Source organism: Metschnikowia bicuspidata (genome assembly GCF_001664035.1).
Source record: "Metschnikowia bicuspidata var. bicuspidata NRRL YB-4993 chromosome Unknown METBIscaffold_5, whole genome shotgun sequence".
Classification (NCBI taxonomy): domain Eukaryota; kingdom Fungi; phylum Ascomycota; class Pichiomycetes; order Serinales; family Metschnikowiaceae; genus Metschnikowia; species Metschnikowia bicuspidata.
This window is the reverse complement of record NW_017387735.1, coordinates 541,235-569,062: the sequence shown is the minus strand read 5'-3', so window position 1 is coordinate 569,062 and position 27,828 is coordinate 541,235. Positions and strand designations below refer to the sequence as shown.

The 27,828-nt window shown below is 46.1% G+C and overlaps 15 protein-coding genes across 15 annotated transcripts; 8 read left to right on the top strand and 7 right to left on the bottom strand.

Annotated features, from left to right (window-relative positions):
• Nucleotides 1–449: 449 nt before the first annotated feature.
• METBIDRAFT_32960 (MFS general substrate transporter) lies at nt 450–2,606 on the top strand. The gene has a single exon (XM_018856175.1). The coding sequence runs from the start codon at nt 760–762 to the stop codon at nt 2,323–2,325; it is 1,566 nt and encodes a 521-aa protein (XP_018710468.1). The 5' UTR covers nt 450–759; the 3' UTR covers nt 2,326–2,606.
• A 588-nt stretch (nt 2,607–3,194) lies between these two features.
• On the top strand, nt 3,195–4,781 carry NAR1 (Nar1p; the record flags this gene model as incomplete). Its single annotated transcript, XM_018857876.1, has 1 exon — nt 3,195–4,781. One exon carries the CDS (start codon nt 3,195–3,197, stop codon nt 4,779–4,781), a length of 1,587 nt encoding a protein of 528 aa, XP_018710467.1.
• A 174-nt stretch (nt 4,782–4,955) lies between these two features.
• On the top strand, nt 4,956–6,181 carry METBIDRAFT_32958 (uncharacterized protein). The gene has a single exon (XM_018856174.1). The coding sequence runs from the start codon at nt 4,970–4,972 to the stop codon at nt 6,137–6,139; it is 1,170 nt and encodes a 389-aa protein (XP_018710466.1). The 5' UTR covers nt 4,956–4,969; the 3' UTR covers nt 6,140–6,181.
• A 32-nt stretch (nt 6,182–6,213) lies between these two features.
• On the bottom strand, nt 6,214–7,866 carry METBIDRAFT_44464 (uncharacterized protein; the record flags this gene model as incomplete). Its single annotated transcript, XM_018857796.1, has 1 exon — nt 6,214–7,866. One exon carries the CDS (start codon nt 7,864–7,866, stop codon nt 6,214–6,216), a length of 1,653 nt encoding a protein of 550 aa, XP_018710465.1.
• A 342-nt stretch (nt 7,867–8,208) lies between these two features.
• Nucleotides 8,209–9,936, bottom strand: METBIDRAFT_45074 (putative serine/threonine protein kinase; the record flags this gene model as incomplete). The annotated part of the gene is made up of 2 exons (XM_018857874.1): nt 8,209–9,618; nt 9,706–9,936. The coding sequence occupies 2 exons, from the start codon at nt 9,934–9,936 to the stop codon at nt 8,209–8,211; spliced, it is 1,641 nt and encodes a 546-aa protein (XP_018710464.1).
• Nucleotides 9,937–10,651: 715 nt separating this feature from the next.
• METBIDRAFT_44787 (uncharacterized protein) lies at nt 10,652–12,547 on the bottom strand (the record flags this gene model as incomplete). The annotated part of the gene is made up of 1 exon (XM_018857838.1): nt 10,652–12,547. The coding sequence occupies one exon, from the start codon at nt 12,545–12,547 to the stop codon at nt 10,652–10,654; it is 1,896 nt and encodes a 631-aa protein (XP_018710463.1).
• A 339-nt stretch (nt 12,548–12,886) lies between these two features.
• On the bottom strand, nt 12,887–15,111 carry FGR3 (Fgr3p). The gene has a single exon (XM_018855030.1). It carries the CDS (start codon nt 14,861–14,863, stop codon nt 13,226–13,228), a length of 1,638 nt encoding a protein of 545 aa, XP_018710462.1. The 5' UTR covers nt 14,864–15,111; the 3' UTR covers nt 12,887–13,225.
• Nucleotides 15,112–16,614: 1,503 nt separating this feature from the next.
• On the top strand, nt 16,615–16,788 carry METBIDRAFT_44463 (uncharacterized protein; the record flags this gene model as incomplete). Its single annotated transcript, XM_018857795.1, has 1 exon — nt 16,615–16,788. One exon carries the CDS (start codon nt 16,615–16,617, stop codon nt 16,786–16,788), a length of 174 nt encoding a protein of 57 aa, XP_018710461.1.
• Nucleotides 16,789–17,168: 380 nt separating this feature from the next.
• On the bottom strand, nt 17,169–17,969 carry METBIDRAFT_79261 (mitochondrial 37S ribosomal protein mS23; the record flags this gene model as incomplete). The annotated part of the gene is made up of 1 exon (XM_018859025.1): nt 17,169–17,969. One exon carries the CDS (start codon nt 17,967–17,969, stop codon nt 17,169–17,171), a length of 801 nt encoding a protein of 266 aa, XP_018710460.1.
• A 464-nt stretch (nt 17,970–18,433) lies between these two features.
• On the top strand, nt 18,434–20,101 carry METBIDRAFT_14924 (uncharacterized protein; the record flags this gene model as incomplete). Its single annotated transcript, XM_018854558.1, has 1 exon — nt 18,434–20,101. A coding segment is annotated over one exon (1,668 nt), but the record flags the coding sequence as incomplete, so codon positions are not given.
• Nucleotides 20,102–20,170: 69 nt separating this feature from the next.
• Nucleotides 20,171–20,620, bottom strand: METBIDRAFT_44964 (uncharacterized protein; the record flags this gene model as incomplete). Its single annotated transcript, XM_018857856.1, has 1 exon — nt 20,171–20,620. The coding sequence occupies one exon, from the start codon at nt 20,618–20,620 to the stop codon at nt 20,171–20,173; it is 450 nt and encodes a 149-aa protein (XP_018710458.1).
• Nucleotides 20,621–21,427: 807 nt separating this feature from the next.
• Nucleotides 21,428–22,607, top strand: YFH1 (ferroxidase). Its single transcript, XM_018856173.1, has one exon. The coding sequence runs from the start codon at nt 21,648–21,650 to the stop codon at nt 22,173–22,175; it is 528 nt and encodes a 175-aa protein (XP_018710457.1). The 5' UTR covers nt 21,428–21,647; the 3' UTR covers nt 22,176–22,607.
• Nucleotides 22,608–23,646: 1,039 nt separating this feature from the next.
• Nucleotides 23,647–25,533, top strand: VRP1 (Vrp1p; the record flags this gene model as incomplete). Its single annotated transcript, XM_018854287.1, has 1 exon — nt 23,647–25,533. The coding sequence occupies one exon, from the start codon at nt 23,647–23,649 to the stop codon at nt 25,531–25,533; it is 1,887 nt and encodes a 628-aa protein (XP_018710456.1).
• Nucleotides 25,534–25,623: 90 nt separating this feature from the next.
• Nucleotides 25,624–26,649, bottom strand: METBIDRAFT_45504 (diphthamide synthase; the record flags this gene model as incomplete). Its single annotated transcript, XM_018857921.1, has 1 exon — nt 25,624–26,649. One exon carries the CDS (start codon nt 26,647–26,649, stop codon nt 25,624–25,626), a length of 1,026 nt encoding a protein of 341 aa, XP_018710455.1.
• Nucleotides 26,650–27,536: 887 nt separating this feature from the next.
• On the top strand, nt 27,537–27,704 carry METBIDRAFT_45390 (uncharacterized protein; the record flags this gene model as incomplete). The annotated part of the gene is made up of 1 exon (XM_018857912.1): nt 27,537–27,704. The coding sequence occupies one exon, from the start codon at nt 27,537–27,539 to the stop codon at nt 27,702–27,704; it is 168 nt and encodes a 55-aa protein (XP_018710454.1).
• Nucleotides 27,705–27,828: the final 124 nt, after the last annotated feature.

The window sequence follows — 27,828 nt, the reverse complement described above, 5'->3', positions numbered from 1 at the left end:
TATCGAGATCAAAGGCCACATGTTCAGCCCCATTCACTACCAATGGCTCTGAAGCATCTGGATAAAATTGCAAACAGCACCAGTTTAGGAAATTTCGTCCTCTCGGGGCGCTTTTGTCAAAGTCGTGACCGGAGGACGATAAGTCTAGCGCAATCGATTTCACCCATTTCGGACTTGCTAAGCGCGCTTTCGGGAATTATCTGACTGTGTGAGATAACTCGTAAATATCACTTGATAAGCTTTCCGAGAGCAAATTACATCTCGATGAATATCGGGTGCGGTTGCATCTGCGGTTTTGATATCTTAGATCCGAATGGACGACGTGCGTTCACAGGCTTGCATTCAAATTTCTTCGCGCGACGTTTTGACATAATTTACCTCTCCAGCAGGGCGAACGACATAAGCCGCGATGCCTTGGAGCCCGGAAAGGTCTTGGCATTAGGTCAAACTTTGAAATTTCGTCGCCAATGTTAACCATAGCATTTGACAATATCGCAGTGCTTAGCACAGATAGCAACAGAGTTCTAGTTCGTTTTCCTAGTTACGAAATATAAGCGGGAGTGCATTCTCGTCCGGCACATATATGTTTGATCTTATCTAGCGTTAGAATTCCGCTGTATGCGGAAACCCGATGCTCATTGCAGTTATCTATCGATATGATTATCTGGCCTCGAGTTTATTTAAAGGTAGCAAAGTCTACCATGTCCCTTAGAGTTTGCTATCTGTATCAGAGATATACTAGCTACAAACTGACCAAAAATGAGCTCAGAGAAGAAAGACGCCAGTGAGCTTGCCATCAAGCAAGTAAGCTCGCAAGAAAACGGGATAAGCACGTTTATATCACCAAACACGGGCAAACCTGTTGTTATCACGGGTGATGGAGATGATGCAGTTGCGTACGCAGAAAATTATGAGGACTCCTTTGAACTAGACCCCGAGGAAGACAAGAAATTGCTTCGAAAAATTGATTTGTACTTGTTGCCCTTGATCTGTACAACTTATTGCGTGCAGTTTATGGATAAGCAAACAATCTCCTACGGTGCAATCCTCGGTTTGAGGACCGATTTGAACATGGTTGGTGACCAGTATTCGTGGGCCGGATCGGCGTTTTACTTTGGCTACCTTTTTTATGAATTTATCGGCTCCTACACACTTCAGAGGTTCAATCTTTCAAAGATGTTGTCTATATATGTGGTTCTTTGGGGATTGATTCTTTGTTTGCATGCGGTTCCTCAATATGCTGGCTTTGTTGTCTTGAGAGTAATTTTGGGTGCGCTTGAATCCTCTGTCACTCCCGCATTCATGATCATCACGTCCCAATGGTACAAAAAAGAAGAGGTCTTTTTCAGAACAGCGCTCTGGTTTGCTTGCAATGGTATTGGCACATTACTTGGCTCCGGTGCAATTGCTTACAATGTTTACAAGAACATGGACAGTTATAGTATCAGTCCTTGGAAGTTGATCTTTATTATAACAGGAACAATCACCATAGCCTTGGGTGTGGCAATATTCTTCCATATTCCAAGCAAACCAACCGATGCTTGGTTTTTGACGGAGAAAGAAAAGAAAATGGTGGTAGAAAGAATCAGAAACAACCAGCAAGGTTTCGGTAATAAGCACTTCAAGAAAGAGCAACTCATTGAAACATTGTTGGATCGCAGAACCTGGATTTTGTTCGCCATGGGTGTCTTGGGTAACATTCCAAACGGAGGTTTGACTAACTTTGGTTCCATCTTGTTGAACGAAAAGCTAGGATATTCAACCGGAGAAAGTTTGTTGATGGGAATGCCATTTGGTGCAGTAGAAATAGGTGGTCTTGTTTTGATCTGCTACTGCTACAGGTTTTATCCGTATCGCTTGTTCTGGTCGGTTTTGACGTTCTGTATTGTCTTGATGGCCACATGTTTTCTTGCTTTCTCCGACAATCAAACGTTGCAATTCGCTGGGTACTCGATGACATCTCTCTTGGCAATTTCCTCTATTTTTATTTTGTCGTTGATTGCCTCAAATTGTGCTGGGCATACAAAAAAGGTCACCACCAGCGCTATCTATTTAATCGGATACTGTGTGGGTAACTTAATTGGTCCACAGACATTTGTTTCTAATCAGGCACCTTCTTATACTAGCGCTGTGGTGGCAATGGTGGCCTGTTTCAGCATAGTTATTGTGTTGATGTTGATTCTTTGGGTTGACTACTATCTTGACAACAAGAGACGAGACGCAAACATGGATAGCGATTTGGTCAGAGAATTCCAGCAGCTTGAAAACCATGAGTTTGCTGATTTGACTGACAAACAAAACCCTCTTTTCAGATACACCATTTAGTTCGCTTTATGGACTAAGTATAGGATATTTGGTAATCATAAAGAACTAGTTGTATTCTACTCCTGTATCTAAAGTTGAAGTGTTGAAGAGGTTAGACTTTTGTAACACTGAAACTTTAGCTGTTAGGCTATCAAAACAAGCCTTCAAGACGACAATTTGCCCATCAACAAGGTATGATGTGCATTCTTGTGGAAAAACGAATACATATTGTGCAGAGCAACGTTTAGTGCGTGTCCAGCAAGCTCTTTTTTTTGTTAGATTCATCTGATTAGAGGGGCAAAACTATATAAATAATACATATATAAAAAGCCTTTAAACAGCGCCCAGCTACGTACCAAGTGTCTTAGCTCGGCCCGTCCCCTTCCGTTAGTCACGGCCTGGACGGTCATCATGGCCCGTGGATATTACGTAATATGACCCTGAACAGAAAATGCACTCATTATTCCGACTGTTACTGTTTCTTCCAGTGAACCTATTTGAGAATTGAATATGTTCTAAAACAGGTTATGATTTCAAAAGAATTGAAAGTGTGAGTTGAAAATCATAGAGCAATTGCCTTTTTTCAAACACAACCCGCCGTTTATGTGAATACAGTGTCCATTGAAACCTTTTTGTAAAACACACAATAGCAATTTACATCAAATTTAACAAGAATTTTCTTTACTAGTTCTTTATGCAAATGTATCTCTCCTTCAATGATCCAAACGTGCTTTGGCTACATTTTACAATCTATAAATTGTAATCATAATCCTATCGGAAAGTATGTTTGTGCGTATATTGAGCACATCGCACCCTTACACCACAAGATGGTCAATAGTGAGGCGTTAATAATTGTTAGTCAGCAAGTCAGCTCAGTCTTCTTTTCTTCCATGAGCGCTATTCTCTCTGCCGATGATCTTAATGATTTCATATCCCCTGGAGTGGCATGTATAAAACCAGTAGAAGGTCCAAGTGAAGGTGCTGGCAATGCTGGTGAAGTGGAAATCCAAATTGATGAAAACGGAGATCCGCTCGAGATATCTAAGATTGATGGTAAAGTCTCTACTCTTTCTGCCGCACAAATTTCTTTGGCAGACTGCCTTGCTTGCTCGGGGTGTATCACGTCTGCAGAGGAAGTGCTAGTTGCCCAGCACAACCACGACCAGCTTTTAAAGGCTCTTACAGAAGGGACAAAATCTTTCGTTGTGAGCATATCACATCAATCTAGGTCTTCATTAGCCCATGCGTTTGGTTACTCCATCGAAGAAATGGACCGGCTATTAGTGAACTTCTTCCAGTACCAGTTGGGATTCAAGTTTGTTGTTGGCACTGCTCTTGGCCGCAAATTATCTCTTCTTCAAGAATCACATGAATTAATGCAGAGAAAAAAAGACACCATTACTGCACCAGTCCTCTCCTCAATTTGTCCCGGGTGGGTTTTGTACGCTGAGAAGACTCATCCATATGCTTTGCCCTACATGTCTCAGGTGAAATCGGCCCAGCAAATTACGGGATGCATCCTAAAGAGTTTGGCTGCTGAGGAATTAGGAATTCCGCGTGAAAATGTGTATCACTTATCAATCATGCCATGCTTTGATAAAAAGCTTGAAAGCGCTCGTCCTGAGGCGAGCTCTGAACTTGAGGCATCTGACGTCGACTGTGTCTTGACTGCGAAAGAGTTAGTTAATCTCATCGAGAGCTCAGAGTACAACTTGATCCCCAAAGAGGGACTCGCATCCGTTCCTGATATGCCCGTCACTGATCTCTACAACTCATGTGCCCCTGAGATGTGGCCTTTCAAAGACCTATCATGGGCAAATGATTCGGGATCTCAATCCGGTGGATACGCACATAATTATTTGGGGATATACAAAAATCATCTCATGCATACGGACCCGAACAAGTACACGGAGGAGGGATTTTGTGTACGGACGATTGAAGGCAAAAATTCCGACATTTATGAGATGCGGCTTATGCATAAAGATGAAAAGGTTGCATCTGCCGCGGTGGTGAACGGTTTTAGAAACATCCAAAATCTTGTGAGAAGGCTCAAGCCAACACCTGGTGGAATCAAGCCCACAAAGGCGAATCCTCTTGTAGCCAGACGACGTGCACGTGTAGCTGGAAAGGCCAGCTCATCGACTAGCGGAGATGAGACGGCGGATGCTTCGAAATGCGACTACGTGGAGATCATGGCATGTCCCAATGGCTGTATCAATGGCGGAGGCCAGATTTCAAGTCCACAGCCGAGTCTGGAAAAAGAGTGGCTTAATCAGGTCAAGGATGTTTACGATAAGATTAAGATGATAGACATTTCGTCAAACCATAACGCTGACATCACAGAGCAGTTATTGTCATGGTGCACGAAATTCAGCGACGATGCTGGCATCTCGCAGTCGAGACTTTACCACACTTCATTCAGTGAAGTAGAGAAACCCACCGATCCAAATTCGATATTGTTGGGCGCTAAATGGTAGAACTGCCAAAAAAAACTTACAACCTGTTCATACATTCCGACACCTAAATTGTATATCTTATTAATTTATAACTTGTGACCTCATGTATTTGTCTACGTTGCCTTCTTTTCTGCATACACATCGCACTGGAAGTGCATCCTACATGGTAACATTTTCAATCAAGTTTGAATACCACTGATTCTTGCGTGATGATGAAAAGATCTCTTATAGTATCGGCAAGACGATTCATTCAAATACCACAAGGACCATATGGGGACCAGAACCGTTTCAGAGCTGCGTTTGGGAATTCACAGCGGACTGATGCCAAGCAGGAGAGATCTCCAGACTCACCCAATACATTCAGGTTTTCACCAGAGAAAAGTAGCCTGCGAGGCAAGTGGCACCACAAGCGCAATGATTATGGCTCAGAAGACAGAAATAAATACCCTTCAAGAGGAGGGTCTTGGTCTAATGGTAGGCATGATAACCAAAGCCGTCAAGCTTTCAATTTCTCCACAGGATCTGAAAGGGCCCAGACGGCGCTTAAAAGTCTCATCTTAAAAGTTAAGAGCAAAAGCAGCAACTTCAATGTCAACTATGTTGACCCAGAAACCAAGGAATTCCTCACTGTCAGCTTGCAGACCTTGGTTAACAAACTCGACTTGCAGAAAGAGGGCATCAGAGTGTTGCCTCCACAGGGTGAAGGGCCACCTATTATCCGCGTGATTCCAGTTGAAGAAATGCTAGAAAATTATTCAAAAGAGCTAGCTGCGCTCAAGCAACAGGAATTGTTTGACATGGGAAGTACTCGAGCTGTCAAATTAGCAAATATGCGTGCGCAAGCTGAGAGAAAGAAATCTGCGACAAAGATTCTAACTCTTTCTTGGTCCATCAGTGTGAGTGACTTGCTCAACCAAAAGAAAAACGAGATTGAGAAGAGAATGAAGAAGGATGGGAAGTTGGTTATTTTTGTGGGCGAGAAAAGCTCACTTTCTGCAGCCAGAATAAATGCAGAGAAAGAGGATGTGTTGGTGAATGAACTAAAAACGTCAAATACAAATTGGAATAGCATGGATGAAGATGCCTACCTTCTCGAAGTAAAGAAGAGGGAATTGATTTACGCCAAGTTGCAGGAAATATTACAGGAGCTCGGGTGCAAAATCGAAACTTCGGGTAGCTTGGACACCAGGATGATGATCAAGATGTCTTCCAATAGCAAATCCGCTGCTCAGTCTGAAACTAGTCATCAACACCTCTCGCCCAAAGAGCTAAAAAAATTGAAGAAACTAGAGAAAGCTAAAGAGAGGGTGAAGGCTAAGGAGCTGAAGTTGGCAGAGGAAGAAATCGACTCGCTTTACCAGCTAAAGATCGAGGACTAGTCCTTCCAAAAAAAAAAAAAAAAATTGTAAATAGGTCGAGCATTTTTTATAAAAGAATTTAACACTTTGGATACTCACACACTGCCGTACTTCGTGCGTGTTTTATTTGACGAGAAACCCAGCTGAAGTCGCTTTCTATCGGCGCGGAGCTTCTTCACTTTGAAGCCATACTCATGGCCAATGATCAACTCGTCCTCAATCGGATAGTTGATCAACTTTTTGACTTCTATTTGGTCTAAAGTGTAGTTGTTTATCACTGAGGACGCCATGCGATAGAGTTGCTCATCTTCATCGAAATATTCAGAGTCATAATCAATATCAGGATTAGCGCTCCTTATCGTATCCTCAACACTTTCAAAGTCTTCATCAAGAGAAAGTTTCTTTATATGAAGAGAGCTAATCTCTCCAGAAGTTTTCGCAGATTCTTGCGGCGAGGTTTGAACTTTGGGAGATCCTGAGTACACTCCTCGGGTAGACGTGTTAGTCAGACCTATAGACGCGGCGTACAGTGTATGAGACGCATGTTTTGACGATGTTCCAGGAAATGCAAACAACTCTGAGGTGCTTTGGATGTTTGACTTTGGGGTACTTCCCAGCTGACTAGGAGTTTGAATCGCAAGACTATGAGACTGTGGAAGCCAATGCTTCTGCTTCCCATCACCATGATACCTGAGGCCCTGGTTAATCCTGCCCATTCTGCCATTGGAAGATGGATGTGCGATAGACGCATCGACAGAATTGAACTGCTTATAGTCTTTGTAATAGTCACCGTAAAATGTTAAACGGAAGTCAATAACGAGATCTTTGATCCCGATCATGTCGCGGAACGCATAGTAGAACTCCAACCTGCCATTAGGTATCCTTGATATAGTAAAAGGCCTGTAAGAAAAAGAAAGCCAATGTCCTATGGCGAATGCCACCAACTCCACACAAAGCAAGGCATTTTGTATCGACATTCCGATGTTTGGGGCACCACTTTCGTCCGGCGAACTGTTACCCGGTAAAATACCTGTGAAGTTGAGAATGGCCAATATAACCCCCTGCCAATAAGAAGCAAAAATAATAAGTTTCACACAGAGAAACTTTCCCACAGGATTGAAAGGCTTAAGATCGTTCCAGAGAATTTTCCAGAAGATTGCTAAGCAATATAGCGAGAGGGAAACGCTGAAGTTGTACACTATAGTAAACCAAAGGTAAAGCGACTTCAAACTCATATCGTTAACATCATATATCCCCACACACTCTGAAAGTAAAATCCCGAAGCAGATTATAGGTTTGAGCCAAACATACTGCAAGATGCCACGCTTTATGTTCAAAAATGTCCTAGGATCCGAGATGTCTAGAGGAGGTAAAACGTACAGCACAAATCCAGGGTGAGCAACCGGGGGCCGCCCACTGGTCATAATAATTATGCTCTTAGCACCGCCAAGCATGTTGATCAAGAGAGAAAAGAAGGTGTATATAACAAATGCCTCGTAGATTTCACGAATGGGCTCAATGACAAACTTATTAAGCGTACTGGTAGGATTTGCAAGCATGGAGTAGCATGATAGGGCAAAGAGAGGAATGATCCATTGAATTCTAATCATCAATCTCTGCTGAAAAGGCTTTCTGTAGTTCCTTAGATGCATAAACACTGAGCAAACTATGACCAACGTAGCGAAAGAAGCAGACCACCCTGACACAGTTGTTATCCAGTGCGGTAGAACAGCAGGGTGCGGATCCATTATTACCAGGTTCACGTGTCACTTATTTTATTGATCGTAGATTCGTAAATTTATCTCAGAAAACAGGTATGCTATGTATTTGGGGGGTTCCATGACTGATAACTGATGCTAGTAGGCACGCATTTCATGCACTCCAGGCGCGAAGCACCTTCAAGCGGCCAGCTCGAGCATTATGAGAAGTTATGAGCTTTCTAATTTTGTACCGAAGGTACTGTTGAATGCAAATTATTTCCTGCATCCCATACTGAATTGGATTGCTAGAAAACCTTTCAAAAACAGTATTATATGCCAAATCGTGATAGTAATGTATCACCGGTTTCTGGTACGCACCTCAGTGATGTGCTAAGCAATGCCCGCTTCTTTGGCACGCTTGAGTCTATCTTTCTCGGAATTGATTTTTTGAAGATCTTTCTCTGTCACCAAGTGGTGCTTGTGGTTTTGTGCCTTGACAATTTGACTGACAGAAAGACTCTGTTCGTCAGATTTGGCCCCAACCAAGGTTTCCGTAGATAGAGGCTCACGCGCACTTGGCTCGGCAGGATCGAGATCAGTTTCGGCGACAAGTGCATCTTTCTTCGGTTCTGCATCAATTTCGATTTCTGCAGGTATCTTGGTCTCTTCGACAAGGTGGCAAAAGTCAATGGAACGAAAAAATTTGTCGTTAGCGACATCTTCTATGAATGCTCTTTCTTTTGTATCAATTTTAAGCATGGAAGCAATGAGGTTCCGTGAGTGAGGAGGGAGAATACGAAGAAGTCTTTCGGGCCCATATCTTGGAATCGCCTCCTTATTGACATTGAGCTCCTCGGTCTTCGACAGCAACATATCTTGCTCACTCAAGGGTTCATTCATGTTATTCACACCAGCAAATGCCCTGTAGGAAGGATCCGCAGCCCGTGGAAGTTTCCAGGGGAATCTCTTGAGAACCATGCAGCAAAAGATAATGGCTATTGACCAGACATCAGCTAGCCTTGCATCATAACCTACTTCTGATGTAGACAAGAAGATTTCAGGGGACAAATAGGGGTCACTTCCAACTATTCCTTTGACCAATATAAGCTTGTGCGTGGAATCAAGCATGATGTCATTGGGAGACGCAGGAGTTTCTTCAATTGACTTTTTGAATTGACTTGCTGAGCCAAAGTCAATGAGCTTGAGAATTCCATTTTTATCCACCACGCAGTTGTCTAATTTCAAGTCGCGGTGAGCTATTCCCGAGTGGTGTAAGTGCTGTACACCATTGACTATTTGTTTGAAGTAGCAGCAGATCTCGTCATATTTCATCAAGCCAGACATGACTAAGTTGAAAAAGTCGTATGGGCAATATTCCATCACAATGTAATACTCGGATGATGTCGAAGAGTCCGAATTTTCTTGGAACAACTCAATTGTATGAATCAAGTTCTGGTGCGATAAATGTTTACCAACTAGAAACTCATTCCGAACCTTTCTTAGATAATCTTGTTCATTTTCACTTCTGAGCTTTGTTCTGAATTTTTTGAGCGCATAAGTCTTGCTGAAATCATGCCGATCATTTATCAAGTTAACTGAGCCACTTGCACCTGTTCCAATGAGACGACCTATGTCATATTTTTCAGCAAGCCTCGACGTCAGAGATGGTAGCTCGCACGACGATTTGGTTTTGGGGAGGTCAACGTGGTCCCTAGAGTGGAGAATCTTGAAAAAGCGTTTCAATCGGAGATGGCTTTCCAGAAATGATTTCTTCTTCTTCTCGTGACCCCGTGATTTGTCCTTCCCATTATCATGAAGAGCCAGCATCAAGGACCCCGAAGATTCGGAGTCGGAAGGAGGTTGTCCGGGGGTAATGGAGGGTGTCACAGGCGTGGAGTCGCCGCTGGATAAATTAACATTCAGTGACTTTATAGAGTTCGTACTGGATTGAGACAGATATGAGCCCTTAGAGTCCCGACCCCTCAAAAAAAATCGATGAGACTGAGCCGAATCCGACTGCGGAATGTTTCCTGGCGACGGGACTTTCAGCGAGTTCAGAGGAGACGAACTTCTAAAAATGTCTTTGAAAGACCTATGCGGTTTTTTATCGTTAGGCATGACGTTTTCTATGCTTTTTTATCAACAGCAGCCGCGTCTACCAATGTTGGAAAGGACAATGGGGCTTTTCTAGTGTAATTGTGAGTAGAGCCTCGCTCGCAGCGAATGAAGTATGGGGTGCAACGTCAACTAGAAATCCCAAGCTTTCAGTCGTAAATCTTAACAATTGGTGGGTTTCGAAGACTCTTGGGTTTATTGTGGAGGCTTCGGTGAAAGCGAAGATTCAATTCTAAGGCCAGTGACGGAAAAGATGGCTCGCGGGATTGAAATTTCGGGAACTGTCTGTGAAAGAACATTTAACCGCGACTTCCCGATCGGGCGGCAAAGTGTGGTGGTATGGATCGCCCGGGTACCTTCCCGATGTGCACCCGAATATGCTTAAGCTTCGAAGTTGGGCAGATTCGATGGTTTTGCATTCCACTGCACAGCGCAATATAGTTTCAATGTGTCGACCGTTTCGAGGACACAAAGATACTTGGTTTCTACAAGATATGAACGAAAGCGACCTGGATATTAAGCCAGGTGCAGAACGCGGGTGTAAGATTGTATACTGCGCAGGAGATCAGAGCTCATAAAAATGGGGCCCAAGGCCTTCGAACGCAGCGGACGTTTTGCGCCATTATCGAAAGTGGTAAAGTGATAAATTTGTAAGGTTCTAAAAAATTAAGAAATCCAATCTAGTTCCATTCTCTTCAAAGAATTTTCACAACCCTCATTATCTAAAGCTAATGAGGCGCTGCATCTCCTCCTCCCCGTGACTTACACGTTTATTTCTTGAGCCGTTGAATGCCCCGTACTCAGGTTCCGACTCTTCGTCCTCGGTGATATCTTCGATGATTGTCTTGTGCACACCTTGCACGTTCACAATAGATTCAACAATACCTCCTGTACGGTATGACCTTGGCTCCAGGTATAAAGTATTACCATTTCCTGCATTGTTGGTGTTGCGAGCATGCTCAATCGTGTGATCCAATTCAGTCAAGTCGGACAGCGTTCTTCTAATGAATGAGGCATCGTTTCCAGCCTTTTGGTTGGCTCGTGCCTCGTCAAGAACTTCTCTTTCAGATGAGAAAACTTCGTTGTAGGTCTCAGGGTTCGCTTTTTTGTCGCCCAGGAGGATCTCCCGGTCAATAGGGAAAGGACCACTGGCTGGGTCAGACGGAGCCGGTCTCTTAATTTTAACAAACGACTTCGAGGTCTCCAAAGGATTTGCAGCAGGATTCACGGGCGCAAGCATGGGCGATCCCAAGACATTTGCATTTCTCATTCTGTTGGGCGAAGCCGAGAGCGCCTTAGCCTTGAGAATTGACTTGGTAGTATTTGAAGCATCTTCTGGACTCATATCAAGGGAGTTTTTCTTCGAGCCGGACTGGTACAAGTTGTGCAAGTAGGCAGTAAGGTTCCTTTTGTAAAGAGGCCCGGGATTCTCACGCTTGATGTTTTTGTTGATATCAATGTAGACATCGGACTCGTCAACAATCTCCTCGCCAATCAATTCCTCAATCACGTCTTCCAAGGTCAACACGCCCAAGGAGCCCGTGGGTTCGCCTGGTGTCTCACTGACAACTATCATATGTGATTTCCCCTCCTGGAAGTAGTTCAATATGTTTAAGCAAGACGTGTCCGCAGCTGTCTCAGGCAAAGTGGCAAGCGGAAACAGCGCCACGGGCAAGGCGTCCTCGGGGTCATAGGAGATCAAGACACGCACGAGCAACATGCCTACGAAATTCATGGGCTCGCCCGGAATGTGGATGGGAATACGGGAGAAGCCGGCGTTGAAAATCTCCTCCACTGTTTTCTCGTCCAAGATCTTGTTTGATGGCATGGTGTACACCCTGTTGATGGGCGTCATGATTTGCGACACGGGCTTCTCCTTTAAGTCCAAGACGGCAGAAATGATTGTGACTTCATCCTGGTTTAATCTTTCAACACCCATGGTTCTGTGCAACGTGACTAGCGTTTTCAACCCGGACTTCTTGTACACTGTGCCGTGATCCTCGCCCAAAATGTAGTCTAAAAGAAGAGCACATGGGTATGCGACAGGGTACATGACATACATCAAGAAAAGCACGAAGGGAGCAAAAAGAGCTCCAACCTGCAACCCGTAGCGTACACAGATGGATTGCGGGATGATTTCTCCAAACACCACGATGGAAGCTGTGGAGGTGACGACGGCAGGCCAGCCACCACCGAGGCATCTGTCCAAAACAATGGGCAAAGTCTCGTTGGTGATGACATTCGACAACAAAAGGGTTACCAAGACCCAGTGCTTGCCCTTGCCGATCAAGTTCAACACTTTTCTGGCGTGTTTTCTTTCGTGGGCTTCGCCGGAAGTCGCTATCACTTTCAAGTAGACTTCATCCTGGCCCATGAGTCCCAAAGTTAGGCCGGCAAACACACCACCGGCCAACACAAGAAATGCAGAAACTAGGAGATTGATATAAAGCTGCTCACTGGTCATCTCTTCCTCGCTAGATGCGGCACTGGCTGCGGCCACGGGCATCCCATGGACCAACCGTGCCACGGTAGTGAATACAAGGGCCATCTTAGTGGTAGAGCTTCCGCTGGCTAAAGAGGAAACATGTCTATCTCGCGGCTGAATCTTTGTCATAAGTTGTTTTGTTGTTGTCGAGAGAGATGTGGCTGGTGTTGTGTAGAATAAGCTCCTGGAATGTCGAAGCAATTTCAGAGCTGGGCTGAGATTATCTTTGCCTCAATGCGCGCTCCCAACGCGGTGTTCATATAGGAGATTGCAGTGCCACGAGTGAGATGCGGGCGCCAGCATTTATTCGCCACGAGAACGAATTGCGCATCCGAATTAAAATTATTTTATGCAGCAAGTTGCCTTTCTTACACGAACATCGTTGCAGAAGTTGCGTCGACTCAGCCGCTTGGAGACGGGTTTGCAAGTGAATGCTCTTGCCAAGCCGCCACCCGCACCCGTGCATCCCATCAAATTACGTCAAGAATGATGCCACGTGACTCGGGGCTTCCCGCGTACCTGCATGTACAGCTGGGCTCACGCACCTTGGCTCCATGATAGGCAGGCAGAGGGTGGAGACTCTGATAAATGATAGAGCCTAGAGCTCATTTCTTCGGTGGAGACATTCGAGGAGTATATCCCAAATATAAGCAATAATATATGATGGTCTCTTCTCGAGATTCATCTGACATATAGCGTGGTTACATATGACCTGAAATTCTTGTTTAGCGCAATCAATATTGATAAGTAAGATCAGTTTCATAATACAACGTATCAGCACGCGTCATCGCATAGTCGTCAGTGGGGTTAGTCTAATGTTACAGGATGGCTCCAGCTTCCATCACCTTTGCTCATGGTCATTAAGACTTCATCTAGACCATCGTTGAAATCGTCGGCAGTCGTCGATCTGTCCGCTTTCTCGGTATCTCCAGTATCTAACGTTCCAATTTTTGAAGCCATGCTTTCGATTCCGACACCACTATTCTCTGTATTCCCAGTTTGTTCTTTGACTCCAGTGTCTTTTTCTTGTTCTTTTGAATTCTCTTTTTCGCCTTCGTCTCTTTCGTCTCTTTCTTCTTTGTCTTCTTTTTCTTTGTCACTTTCTTCCTTGTCTTCTTCTTCTTCTTCTTCTTCGTCTTCTTCAGATAAATCTACAATCTCCGCCTCTTCTTTCGTGCTCTCCAACTTGTCGTCCTCAACGATTTTAAATCGGGCGCCCTCAAGCTGAACTTTTGTTATGTGCAGCGGCGTGGTCTTCACAAAAAAATTGAAGATATCGCTGATATATAGCTGCTTGAGACCAAACTTTTCGTCACACAAGGGGCACTTGTAAAGGGGAGGTGTTCTGTTGTAGAGCTCTGTGAAGAACATCTGCCCATGCTCCGAGAAGAACGGGAACAAGATTTCGGGCGCGTCAGAGCTGAGTGTCTTAGCCGCGATCCTCTGCTGCTGCCTCAAAAATAAGTTTTCCGCTGCTCTTGCCTCTCTCGATTGCTGGACAAGAGTGCTTTTCAAAAGTGATTTCACTCCAGGCTTGAGGCCGTGGAACTCGCAAAATGTTTGAAAATCGAAGCACTCAAAGTGCCGGCACGTGGTCGCTTTAATTGGGAGTTTGATTTTGGTCTTGACTATGGGATCCTTTAAAGTGAAGACTAATTTTTCCACCATCTCTATGTCATCGTCCGAGGGCGTTTCCATCCAAATGTTCAATTCCCTATTTATGGCATATACCAAATTGGGCGGAATGTTTCTGTATCCTGGTGGGGGTGGACCCTTTACTGTTGCGTGTGGCTTGAAAAACTCAGGTAGTAAACTGTGTATGGGCGGCATATTCTTCACTGATCGCTCGATGGGCTGCGTGGTGTGTCGCTGAAAATACGGCTTTTGGGATGAGATCGTGAGATTAGGCGAGAGCACCTGGTTGATTTGGGAGTCAAGTGCCGAGAGCTCACTTGAAGAATTACCATCCGTGTCTGACCCTGTCGTATCGCTCAGACGGATCTGAAATGAACTGGTGCTGCCCCAAGTGGTGCCGGAACTATGCACCGGCCGCATGCGCTGTGCGGGCCTAACTTCTATAATTTCAATGTCACTGTCGGTATCCACTTCTTCCCTTGCTTGTACTGGGGCTGCGTTCAAGCCGTTTAGCGATGGCCCTATTAATGAAGCAGGTGTATTATTCGCATTTGATGCGGGAGGAATTGAGAGTCCAGGGCACGGATTGTCCCCGATTTTCTTTGTATCAGTACAGGTAGAGAATATTGGATCATAGACGCCCTCTATACTCACGTTCTTGTCCGTGAAACAACGTCGTAGCTGGTCCCCAAGTTGGAAAGTGACGAGAAGTCCGTCAGCCTCCTCACCACTGGAGCGCAGGAATGTGGAAAAGTACTTAACCGGGCCTGTATCTTCATTGCGAGGTCCTTTTAATTGAAGATTTGCCATGAGGACATCGCTGATCAAAGATGTATTTAAAGGAACCCGGAAACGACCCCCAAGTGAGAACCCAAGACAACTTTATGAGGAGAATGTAGCAAAAGATAACCTAATGATGATGAGTCACGTGGTCGTTTGAGTAGCCTTGTTCAAACAGAGTGATTAAGCAAGTTGGCTAGACGAAACTTGGAGAAACCGCGGAATAGATTACGGAGGCAGATGCTCAGGTGCGTGGTGATGTTTTGAAGCAGGATGTGAGCATTTTCGAGACTCGCGTACGCAATGTCGGACACCCTATTATCGCGAGCACGACCCAGTGCCAAATTGCCAACCTGCTTCATTCACAAGAATCAATCAGCAACCGGGTGATTGTACATGCATGTTCGTGAGGGTGATAAGAAAAATAGAGCCATTTGTGGAGATATTTTGTTGATATTCGAAGCCTGTTGTAGTAAAAAGACTTGTCATAGACCGCACTCAAAACGTATATTGCGGGGCCGTTGGAATTAATTTTTAAACCCATTCATTCAGAAAAACAATGTAGCGAAAGAGCGGTCCTACATAGCAAGAATTTGTTACTATAAGCGAAAATCTTCAAGCCTGTGACTTCAAACGTAAATGCTTTCGGTAGCCTCGTAGTATTGATTACATAAGATGTTTGAGAGTATACTGACTTGGCGACATCTCGGAACGTCGGCTCGGATTTACTCTGACCATCAAAATACAATCTCAAGGAAGCGACTGTGTACCGTTTTTCATGTTTCAAGACAAGGAGGTCTGCTTTTTCTCCAAAGTTTTGACCAGCTAGATGACCCTCTGTTGAGAGCTAAAGTACTTCGAGTGGAATTGCTCATTGACAAATATTACCCAAGGTTTCATAAATACAAAAAGAATTCATCGTCACACACAACAAGTAAAGCTATGTATTTTCATGTATCCGGCATGTGTTCTGTTGAAAGACTAAGATGAAGGAATATCCGCCAGACAATGTTCTTGAATACATTGTATCAGCTATCTTTTCGTAGTGGCATCTTTTTGTCTACTTCAAAAGGTTCCCTTCTATTTGAATTTGTTTCTCAAAAGTGACGGGGTGAAGTATCTCTGAGACATCAAGATTAAACTCAAGAAAGTGACGATACGCAAACAACAATTTCAGACTATTAAAAATAAATGGGAGTTTATTTTTTGTTTTCAGTGCCGAGAGATTAACAAATAGACCACTAGTATGTTGTCGCTGCTTTTAGTAGCATTTTTCCTCATCGATGTCTGAAGGGTCTCCCCAAATCCTCAAAATACTTTATTATCGGCTCGTTCCTATAGTGCCCAGCAAGTCATACATGTGAGAGCGGACTGGTCCGCGTTGGCATAAAAGTGAAAATTTCAATGTATTTCCCTGAATAACTCCGAAAAATGGATCTGAGTTGGACAAACAATGAAAACGTGATCAAGGCAAAAAAGAGCTTACATATGTATCGACACTTGGTCTTACTGGACATTTAAGACCAGTCTAAAATTACCATCTGAATATGATTATATGCTACAGCTCATTGTGTCAAGAAGGACCGTTTGAGTGTGACAAAAGTATTTAGTTTCACCAAATAATTCTACAAATACGTTACAGGTGCCTTTATTCCTAGCTCTTTTCAGTCAACTGAGGTAATCAATCGCACAGCTCTCGCACTGACCCTGCACGACTCCTCCACCAATAAACATTTCGCTTTCTCCAACTTTCTCGCCCACCCATAGAAAACAAATACGCCATGAGTTCGAACCCTTGGGCTAAAAGAGACGCTTGGAGATACGAAGGCGAGTTTACTCGCTTCAACCGTTTCAAGAATGCCTTCCCAGGTTTGGGAATCGCCGTTGCTGCCTTTTCTGTCTACCTCGCATACGACAAGCTCATTGCTAAGAAGGACGACCACGGGCACCACTGATTGTGGCCATCTTGCTTAGCATTACACTAACTACATCACATTCCATATGGAACTTACTGATGGGTTAAGCATATATCCTTAGAAAGCTGTTCTCGACACCGTGATATCACCTACGAACAATACATATTAAATATACGGGGCCTTTCGGACAACTCCATCGCAAGCGCATAAATGTTCGTAGAATTTCAACTAAACCCCCACACCTGTTCAAGGTTTTGTGCCAGGCCATGTAAAAGAAAACTCCGCTTGCCTGTGCCTGATGTCGCTATTGTCTCTTGAATATCCCCGCTCAGAGTAAGGCATTTCGGCCATCATGCGTAAACTGAACAGCGTGTTCTGTTTTTATGCTATTCATTAAATCTGCCCATCTATGTACAAGTTTATTGGTTTGTGGGCTCCTCGGAAGAAAGAAACGATTCCCACATGTTGGTGGGCTCCTCAGGCGTGGCAGCAATACCAGCACTGGCAGAGGCCTTGCTTCTAGAAGCCTCCCTGATTTTCGTTCTCTTTTCTCCAATCTTAGCCCACCTGTCGATAGTCTCTTGTTCCTTCTGGACACCCCATTGTAAGTTAGAAGATGCAAAGTGCGCACCAAACATGAGAGATTCCTCTTTGGACACAACAGAATTCATTTCTTCGGCCATACGCAACTGGTAGAATTCAAAGCGGGCTTGGTCATAGGCCTCAAAAAGAGTCTTCTCCTTCTGTTGTTGCTTCGAATCTTGCAACAACCACAACGTTCTTTGCACCACGCTTTCACCATCAAGAGGCTTGTTCAATTGAAGCATACGTGACCAGTCACATTTTGCCTGATCGTCGCCATCGTTTTCAATCAAAGTTTTTGGCCTCGAGAATTCCCAAGGGTGTTGGTGGTAGAATACATCTCTCAACTGGTCCTCTAAAAACTGCAATTTTGGCACCCGACTGACGAAATTGTTTTTTTGCGCTCTTTCAGGGGCGGAAGCTCTTGTTTTGATGTAGCCGCCTTGCTCTTTCCAAAGCTGTTCCATGGGATCTTGTAGCTGATTAGGCCCAAGGTTTTTGGGTAATTTTTCCATGTTGAATGTGGGAGGCACCGCAGCCACGGCATCATACCAGGCGGGCTTATCACGGATAATACCAGCCTTGATATAGTGGGAGGTTCTCTCCAAAACCTGAGAGGCCTTAGTTTGGATCTTCATGGGGTGTGGTGCTGACTGCTTTCTCAAGGACTTTCCTCACTTCGAGAATTTTTCAAATCGCTAACTGGACCTTGAGTATCACGTGACAACAGTCAACGTATCACTCAAATCAACAACAAAAAGGATTGTGATGTATTTTGTTTTAATTTACCAAATTTTCTATGTTTTATATCATCCATTATGACTCAATTATGTTTTCAAAAGAAAACTACCTCCTAATAGGACATCATATCTAATACTGGGATGAGGAAGAGCATAGGAATATGCAGGCCCCTTGATTCAAACAAATGCTCCTATGAAATATTGTTCCCGAAATACACCACGCCCACATGAGCAGTAAAGGCGGGCATCAAACTCTAAGCTCAGTTATCAAACAGTTGAATGATCACATTTTATCGAATAAAAAGAGCCCTTACCTACCAAGCGTTGCTGGGCTCAAACCTATCCTGGCTCAAGCTAGGAAAGTAACACCGCATGAAGCTAAACTTCGAAGGGAGAGTCTAGAAAAGCACCAGACATTTCCGCGTTATCAGGTTGTTGAGCCCTCTGTTTATGGCAAGTTTTTGAAAAACTTGTACCCGGTAAGGAATAGCTTAACCATGCTCAACTCAAACCGCGAAGCCTTTCGTCAAGTGAATCACGATCTTCTCTTCAGGAGCTACAATACTCTACCACGTCCTGGGGTGGCGCATATGAGGTATGAAGATTTTGAGCACTTCATGCTTCAGATGTTTTCTTTCCGAGCTTTCCTGAAACCAAATATGCTTTCAGGGACGAACATTTTCTTATTCGACGACGCCTTTCTATTGAAGCAGTATGCCGATGCCAACATGACGAGACAGGCACATTTAAAGAACCTCTGGCAAATCACAAGTGATCTTGCTCTTTCAGAAATACCAATCACAGAATATGAACGCCAGAATTTGGTCTACAAGACGTTCTTTCGTGAGAGACAAGACATTATGGAAACGATACAGTCTATTGCTAGGCAAGGAAACCCCCAAGATTCAGTAGCAGCAAAAAATATATTGAACAAGTGGCAAAGCCCACACTTCGATTTCGAAACTTACAAAGAGGTTTATCTGAAGTTTGGCGATGCTACTGATGCGGAAGCGTTGAATGTGATCTTACTCACTGCGTTAAGACACGGGAATATGGCTGCATACTCCGATATCATGTCTAAGATCCGTGCAGACAGCTATACTAGAGACACTTTTAAGATTTTACTCGAGAATCTATCCTTGCTAGGACAAAGACACGAGTTCAATATTTGGATTTCGCTCCTCGTATCGCGACACATTGATTTGATCGATATTCAGCTTTTGAACACCATAATATTCTCCCTAGTTGAATTGGGGGAGCCCCAATTAGCAGAAAGTCTCTTTGAAGCACTCATAGTCAAAAGTGAGGTGGCATTAACTGAAGATGGGCGATTCTTAAAACTAGTCAAACTAGATGACAAGTTGAAATACTCCCTGTATATCTCCGGATATGATCAACTTCCCTCAAAACCCCCTGTGAATTACCACCCTACAGAGCAAACATTTATTCACATTTTGAGATATTACTGTGAATCTGGCGCTGACTTTAGTGCTTTAGCAAGACTTTTAAATCAGGTTGAATCCGTCCAGATGCTTCCAATCACGAGTCAAATGTTCAAATACGTTTTCCGTGCATTCTCGTTGCACGAATACACCATTGATAATCTCCAGTATATGTTGTACAAGCTACTCGAAGCGCATGATCTCAATTCTGGTGCGAGAGATACTTGGGTCAGAGAACAAATAAACAACTCGGCCTTGCCGCAGGATCTAAGCCGGTTTCTTAACGAAGTCATGGCTGAACCACCGGCCCCGGAATTTACGGTCGGGGACAATAATTTCGTCAAGCTATCAAACACTCTAGTGCGTCAAGTCTTTCTGGCTTTCCGTCATACGCTTGGTCCAAACGCAGAGCTAAAGGACAGAGTTCAGACTATTGAAAAGGACTTGGAAGACGCTTTGCAAGAGGCTTATGGTCGGCACAAAATGCGGATTTTAAGAGACGAGCTCGAGCCTATCGACTTGAATGAACGTGAAGAGCTAGTCTACCTCAAGAAGACAAGCCTATTTAAGCTCTTGGACGTGTCCTCAATACCGTGAACATCGTGGATGAAGATAAATGTAAATATATAAGCGGTTCAGCCTTTGACACTGGCCTCATTAGACCATGGCCTCTTTATCACCTCCAAGCTTCTGCTTTGCATAAAACTCCTGCGCCTTCCGCTGTGCCTCTCCCTCGGTTTCTTCTTTGATCAACTCATCAAGATCGTAGTCGTAATTGTTTGGATTGAGATCGCCCACGCTACGCTCGGTTCTTTTTCTCAAAACGCCATCTTGATTTAACTTGATGTGGATAGGTAAGCTTTCGCTCGTGACTTTCATTTTGTTTTTTAATGCACTTGTCTGGCCCTTAGACGCAGCTTCTTGTTGAAGTTTCAATTCCTCATCGGGAGGGAGGTAGCCGGAGTATTGGTTGGCCGTTTGTGAGGCTTTCTCCTGCTCTGATGTTTTGCGTGCCTGTTTCTCCACAGTTGTCAATCCAGCTGCATATGGAAGATAAAGTATGATGACACAGAGCACAACAGCCACCACGATAATGAATAAGAACATGGTATAATGGGGGTTTAGTCTATTTGATCGCAGCAGTGCGCTTGACTGCGTATGCGCAGAGAAAATGTCTAGAGCGCTAGAGATCCGCGGATATTATTCCGGACTCCGGGCCCAAATAAATTTTCAAGTCGCCTGTAAGCCTGCTGGTGAAGAAAACAATTGAAGAAGGATTTACGTATTTCAAGATAAATGGTATTGGTGATGAGTTCTGGTTCTGAGAACAAACGTGGAAGGCTGAACTCGGTAATCATCGCTAGTGGGTGCAAATTCTCATTTTGACTTCTGATAGGTGTTGGGAAGCGGGACACATGTACTTCAAGAGATATCAGGTGGTCAGTTGGTTTATCAATTTTGAATGTAGACCGTGCAACTTGTCTTAAGTTTGATTCTGGCGTTCGAAACAGATAAAACAGTACCGACAAACAGCGGGCAAAGGGCATAAGAAAGTGACATTTAAACTTTTTTGACTCATAAATTGGGAAATTTAAGAATATTGCAGTTTTTTTTGGAGATTGTCACTGCTTCACGCAAAAATGAATTGAAATGCTCTTGAGCGGGTGCTGCTAAACAAGTGACTAATTTCGTTCATACAATATCAAAACCATACTATCCAACGTACCCAGAATAAATTGATGCGTGCCAAATTGTCTATTAAAATAACAAAGGGAACGGAATAAGACCTTAAGTGAGGCAGAAGATGAGAAGTGACAAAGTCTGAGGTTTGTTTCCCCGTACTTTTATCTATTGCCTTAATCATGCAGAATAGATTTATCTCGGATGTATCACCTTCTACTCTCATTCGATTCATTCACACTGAAAGAAATAAGTATTGATCCACGATAAGCCAGCTTTTGGCTCATTTTTTCAAATAGACTTTGAGTCAACAGTTCTTCTCCAATAGTTTCGCGTGCGCGGTCGCGGCATCAGCATACACGTTTCCGAAGACATACCAGGGAGATCTGTTCAGAAAGCACGCCCGAATTTCCACTAGCTTGGTTCCCTATTTCTAGAACTCCTTTATCCAAATATGTTCAAGTCTCGCCCTTTGGCTCTGGTGGCTAGCATTATCAGGCAGCGTGCGGCCACACTCAAATCGGTTTCTCGGCTTTCAAGAGCTCGTGTATTACTGGTCAGAAACTCCAGCCATGCTGTGATAGTACCCAGAAGAGGCTACGTGATTTCCACCGATGGCACCAATATCGAGAATCTTATCGACCAGATATCTGACGCGCAGTACAGTCGAATTGCGAATGAGTATTTAGAGACGTTGAGTGAAGACATGGAAGATTTGTGTGACGAGTTTCCTCAAATCGATGTGGAGCTCACTCAAGGAGTAATGACGTTGACTGTTGCGGAAGGAAAAACGTATGTAATCAACAGACAGCCTCCCAACAAGCAGATCTGGCTCAGTAGTCCTTACAGTGGTCCAAAGCGCTACGATTTGATTGGAGGCCGGTGGATCACTTTGAGAGATAATTCGAGCTTGACGGATCTTCTACAGGAGGAGTTGGGAGCAGAGCTTGGCCAGGAAATCAGCTTGAATGTCCAGCTGTAGGACCCGACGCTGAGGTGGGCGAAGAATGTCTCACATTGTATATATTGATTCCAACATGAAGCCAGCCAGGTAGTATATCTTTCAATTTAGCTTGTATTTCACCATGCTATGATTGGCAAGAGCCAGCTGGCGCTGGCGAAAGCCCCCTATTCCCCAATGGCCAGCGACTGTTTGTCGCATCTTGTGATGACGCCGCTTGAGAGCGTGCTTTATTTTACACGTCCGCCCGAATTATTGCACGAGCCTGCCATTTTCTGGAAAGAAGGGTGGGCCGCCTTGAAAGCAGTAGGAATGCTCGCAGTGCTACTTTGAGTAGTGACTGAGCCACTTTTGGTCAAGCCTTGGAATGCCTTCGAAGGCATACATGCGGATACCCGCAGCCACAAGGATTAATAAAGAATGATACAGCAGACAGTATATCCAGGAAAACATAACAATCAGTCCTACAAAGCGGATGTAGAAGCCAGATGTTCCTGACGTCCCAGCCAATAAATATCAAACAGAAAAAGACCACACGTATGAGGGGGCAGATTATTAACCGCGAACCGCGTAAAAGTATCGCGGCACGTCAATAGTATTGATAGCTCCGGCCTGAAGCCAACCACAGTTCGAAGCACATGGGTTATCAGAGAACTACTCAGAAACTTGCAGAAAATTACAGAAACTTATAGAAGCTTACAAAAACTTATAGAAACCTAAAAAAACCTACAAAAACTTAAAAAAACTTATAGAAACCTACAAACTTATAGAAACATAAAGAAACCCACAGAAACCTACAAAAGCTCACAGAAACCCACTCAGAAGCTTGCTCCGAAAATTGGTTCAATTGAGGGACCATCCAAAAGCCGATCCGGGGAATTTCCTGCAACATTGATTCAAAGATCATTCTCAAAGTAGCCAGAAAACCGGCGCCGCAATTTGACACGCGGTCGCCCGGCCCCGCGCCTTCTGCGACAGGGCCCAGGACTGCGCCCGCCTTGCACTCGACCACTGCACCAGCAATCTGCCGAAGAAGCAGAGTGCCCTTATCAAGCCGCCGGCCTCAGGCCACGGGCACCACCCACACTCCCCAGGATCAACCGAATTGCCCGCTGCATTCTGGTGGGAAAAGCCATCTGCATCCTGGTGGAAAAAGCCATCAGCATTCCTCCAAAGAGCGACGCCGCGTGGCTGCGAGCGCCGCCCGCCGCGACCACGGCCCTATTGCGCCAATTCATCAGCCTTCCAGCGCCATGGACCATGCAAACAAAAACACTCCACACCCGCTTAAAAAAAAAATTGTTCTACGGATGGCCTCGGCGAGCAGAACTTATTTCAGCCACGTAAAAAAAAGACCAGGCTCCCCATCCATCCCACAAAGACATGGCACAGCAGACCCCGAAACCAGCACTCCGGCGCACCGTGCAACAGACCCCAGGCCCTAGGGCCAGCGGAGGCCGGCCAGTGCAGGCCCACCGGCCCACGCGCGGCTATGGACGCGGGCGGCCCCAGACCTCCCCCAACTCTCCTCGACCCTCTCCTTCTTCTTTCTCCCCCTCCGCCACCCGCCCCACACGCTGCCAAAAAAAACCCTCCATTTGCAACCATGGCCGGCCCGCCACCTCCCCCTCCGCCGCCCCCGCCCATGGGTGCCCCGAAGCTCGATCTTCCGCCCGGCCCGCCCCCCAAAATGCCGCCGGGCCGCGACGCCTTGCTAGGCGACATCCACAAAGGCATGAAGCTCAAGAAAACCGTCACCGTGGACAAGTCCAAGCCGCTCCTCGGCGCAAAGGCGGCGCCCGCGGCCCCGGGGGGCTCGGGGGCCCCGCGCGGGCCGCCGCCGGGTTCGGGCCCGGTGCCCTCGGCGCCCCAGTTGGGCGATATCTTTGCCGGCGGCATGCCCAAGCTCAAGTCCGTGAGGGACAACCGCTCGGGGATCGTGCCGCCCGGCGCGCCACAGATCCCGGCGCCACACCCCGTGCCCGCCGCGCCCCTGGCCAGGCCGCCGCCAAAACACCCCTTCCCGGTGCCTGCCGCCAGCCATGCGCCTGCCGTGCCGGGCACGGCCCCGCCGCCGGCGCCGGCCCCCGCGCCTGCGGGCGCCTCCTTGAAGGTGCCCAAACTCCCGCCCAGCAGGCCCAAGAAACTGACGCACTTGAGGACGCTGTCCCACTCGTCGGTCGGCTCCAGCAGCAGCCACGCCGCTCCCCCGACGCCCAGCACGGCCCCGCCGCCCGTTCCCGTGTCGCTGGCAGACGCCGGAGCACCGGGCCCGGCCCCGGCCCCGGCCCTCCCGGGGGGGCTTCCGTTCTTGGCGGAGATCAACGCCCGCCGCGCGGGCACTGCGGACACGCAAGCCCCCGGAGCGGGCCCCCGCTCGCCAGCAATCCCCGTGGCCCCGCCGGCCGCCCAAGCGCCGCCGCCGCCGCCGCCTCCCCCGCCCATGGGCTTGAAGCTCGACGCGGGCCCGCCGCCCCAGCCTCCAGCTGTGCCGCTGGCGCCGCCCCCGCCGCCCTCCAGCGTGCCCCCTATGCAGCCAGCAACAGGGCCGCGGCCCGCTGCCGGCGGCGCGCTCCCATTTCTCGATCAGATCAACGCGAAGCGAAACGACAGGTTTGTCGTGGACGACACGTCCTCATACTCCGCGGCCCGCGGGCCTGGCGGGGACACGGACGTGCGACTGTCGTCCCCGCCTCCCAGAACGCACGCTGTGCCGCCGCCGGCCCGCTCCGGCCCGGCCGTGCCGCCTGCTCCACCCTCTTCCGTTTCGCCGCCTGTCCCACTGCCATCCCCGGCGGCGGCGGTTCCGGCAGTTGTACCTGCTCCACCTGCTCCGCCTGCTCCACCGACTCCCTCAACTCCCTCAACTCCGTCAACCCCGGCAGTTCCACTAAATCCACAACCTCTTCTGCAGATCAATCCTTTCTCCGGACTGGATCCAAGAAACAATGACCGGCTCAACAACCAACAGCCACCCATGGCACCGCCACCCCTCCACAACACGCCGCAGGCTCCCCCTACGGCACCCCCTTCATTACCCCCGTCGTTGCCTCCGTCCTCGCCTCCCCCATCTTCCCAGACTCTGTCGCAACTGCTGTTCAAGACGAAAAAACCGGCGCCTCCCCCTCCGCCCAGCACTCTAGATCAACAGCAGAATGCCGGCCTGAGTCTTCGGAAGATATCTGCGCTGGCATACACAATCAACACCCTGCACCGAAAGACTTCCAGCGAGACGAAGAAGATCGTCATCGAGGACAAGAGGTTCAAGTTTGCCAACAAAAACGCGCTCCCGAGCCCTAGACGTTTCGAGGGAAAGGAGAAGTTGTACCCAAGCGGAAGAGGCTCGTCTATCCCACTAGACTTGTCCTCCCTCATATAGTCAATACATCTATTGCCACTGGGTCTAAACGAGAGTGCGCCCCGCCCGTGGCCTGCGTTTATTGTACAGACACAATTGCTACTTCTATTTCTACTGTTCCTCCTGCGGCAGCCATATCTGTACCACATTGTCGTAGAAAGAACAAGTCACGATGGATTTCGGGTCCTGCCAGTCCCCACCATAGCACATGCTCTCGTGGTCTCCTTTGAAGTATCTCAGAACCTCCACTCCCCCGGCTTTTGGCTTGAGGACACGGGCACCATCATACATACAACAGGCCAAAACATCGTCGGAATCCGGTGACGGAATCAATCTCCATACGCCTCCATTGAGATTCTGTTTCTGTTTTTCAAGAGGTAACAAGCTCGAGTAGAGGTAGGGGCCTTCGTCGCCGTCTAGCTTCCTCAAATCAAAGGCTCGCAAATTGTCGTCATAGGAGCCTGTCCAGAGTTCATTTGGCTGGTGGTTTAACCACCTCGGCCCGGGACAAAGAATCAGCACCACGCCCGCGTCGTGGTGTCTGGGACCTGTGGCCCATATTTTGCCCATTGTCCTCAAATCATGTGCAATTAGTCTAGCATCATCGCCGCCAGTAAATACAACGTTCTGTGAAGGGCCAGTCTCGCCAAATGCACCCGTCCAGCACTCCAATGTATGAGTTGTTGAAAACTGCTCGCTCTCCCCTGACTCCAAGTCTACCATGAGGACCTCACCGGACGTGAGTGTCGCCAAAATCTTCAGTGCTTCAAGTGGCGAAAATTGGATAGAGGTAACGAGGTTCGTATCGTCGGTGATTTGAAGGATGCTCTGCTGGGTCAATTCCTGTTGGAAAGTCCAAATAATAAGCTCCCCCGTAGAGTGCGCCAGGACTATAACCAGGCTGTCTAGAGGATTGAACTTCAAATCCAAAATCGCCAGTGTTGTTTCAATGGAGTTCACGTGCACAAGTTCATGATTTACGAGACGATGAATTTCGATGGAACCATTCCTTATCCCGGTCTCCTTCTCTAGTTTATACGTTCCAATGAAAACAAGCGAATGGTCATCGGGGTGTACGCGGAGACAACACGGAGGAAGTAAAGACTCGGCTTTTGTGAATCTTTTGGCGATTTTCATTGCCATTTTGTATTCCCGATAAAGCGCACCTCAGATATTGGTCTGGTGTCTCCGTCGCAGACTGGTGCCGCGATGATCATCATCGCTGGCGACACAACTCATACCGAAATACTATCCCGATAAGATATTATATACAACTTCAAGAGTCATTCAAGTGCCTGTTGCTTTCCATGCAAATGACGTGCTAATTTCTGAATTGAAACCAAATCTCTCATTTGAAAAAACGGTTGACCAGCCCCCAAATCAGGTGCAAAAGTAGGATGATATCTGTTAAACTTTCTTTCGACGTTGAATTGGAGTCAAAGGGAGGTGTATTCTTATAGTCAATATTAAACAGAGTCTGAGATGCTCGATCAAGATTCTTATCTGTTCGGTGTAAAATTCCAAGGGAACAAATCTTAGTCTCAAAAATTAGATCATATCAATATGTCCTTTTTTCCATTCCTGAAAAAAAACAACTTCTTAGCTAGAAGTCCTTAGTGGAAAGTAATAGATATGCTACATAATGACACCACGATTACTTTCCCTTGTGAAAATCTTTCCCTTCAATCTTCGCAAAGACTTAAGAAATTAAGTAGGAGCCACCCAGACAAAATGACCACATTGCGATAGCTTGCAAGGTCTTTTGAGTCTATTCAAAGTGTTGTTAATACATCGCAACTTTGAGAAATAGCCTCATACAAAATCTTGGCTCTAAAATTCATTGGGAATTAATTTTGTACTCGTGATTAATTTTGAGCGTGACCAATTTTGAGCGTGTACTACTCTTGAGCCTATTATTAATTTTGAGGTCTGTTCTTCCGAGGAAAAGAAATTCTCGAGTAACGTTGGTTTATACACGACACTGGTTTTGAATACGCAAAATTTCGTGTTGAAGAACCTCAACGATGAATCTTTGGCAGAAGTGGATAAGTCTTCCGGTGAAGATGAGATACTATATTGGCGGCTCTACGGCGGTATTTGCTCTCATTGGTGACTACGCTACAGCTCAAATCAATGAAGAAATAACCAACAGGAAGAAAATCTTGAACGAGATCGAAGAGGGTCGTTCTTGAGGAATACGTCGGAGGTGTGCCTCGAAGTATATGTATCTTTCTGTATTCAATAGAAACGCATTAAATAAATCCTCATTAGTAGAACAGAAATGGAAATAATTCTTTGTGAAAGTTGATCAATTTT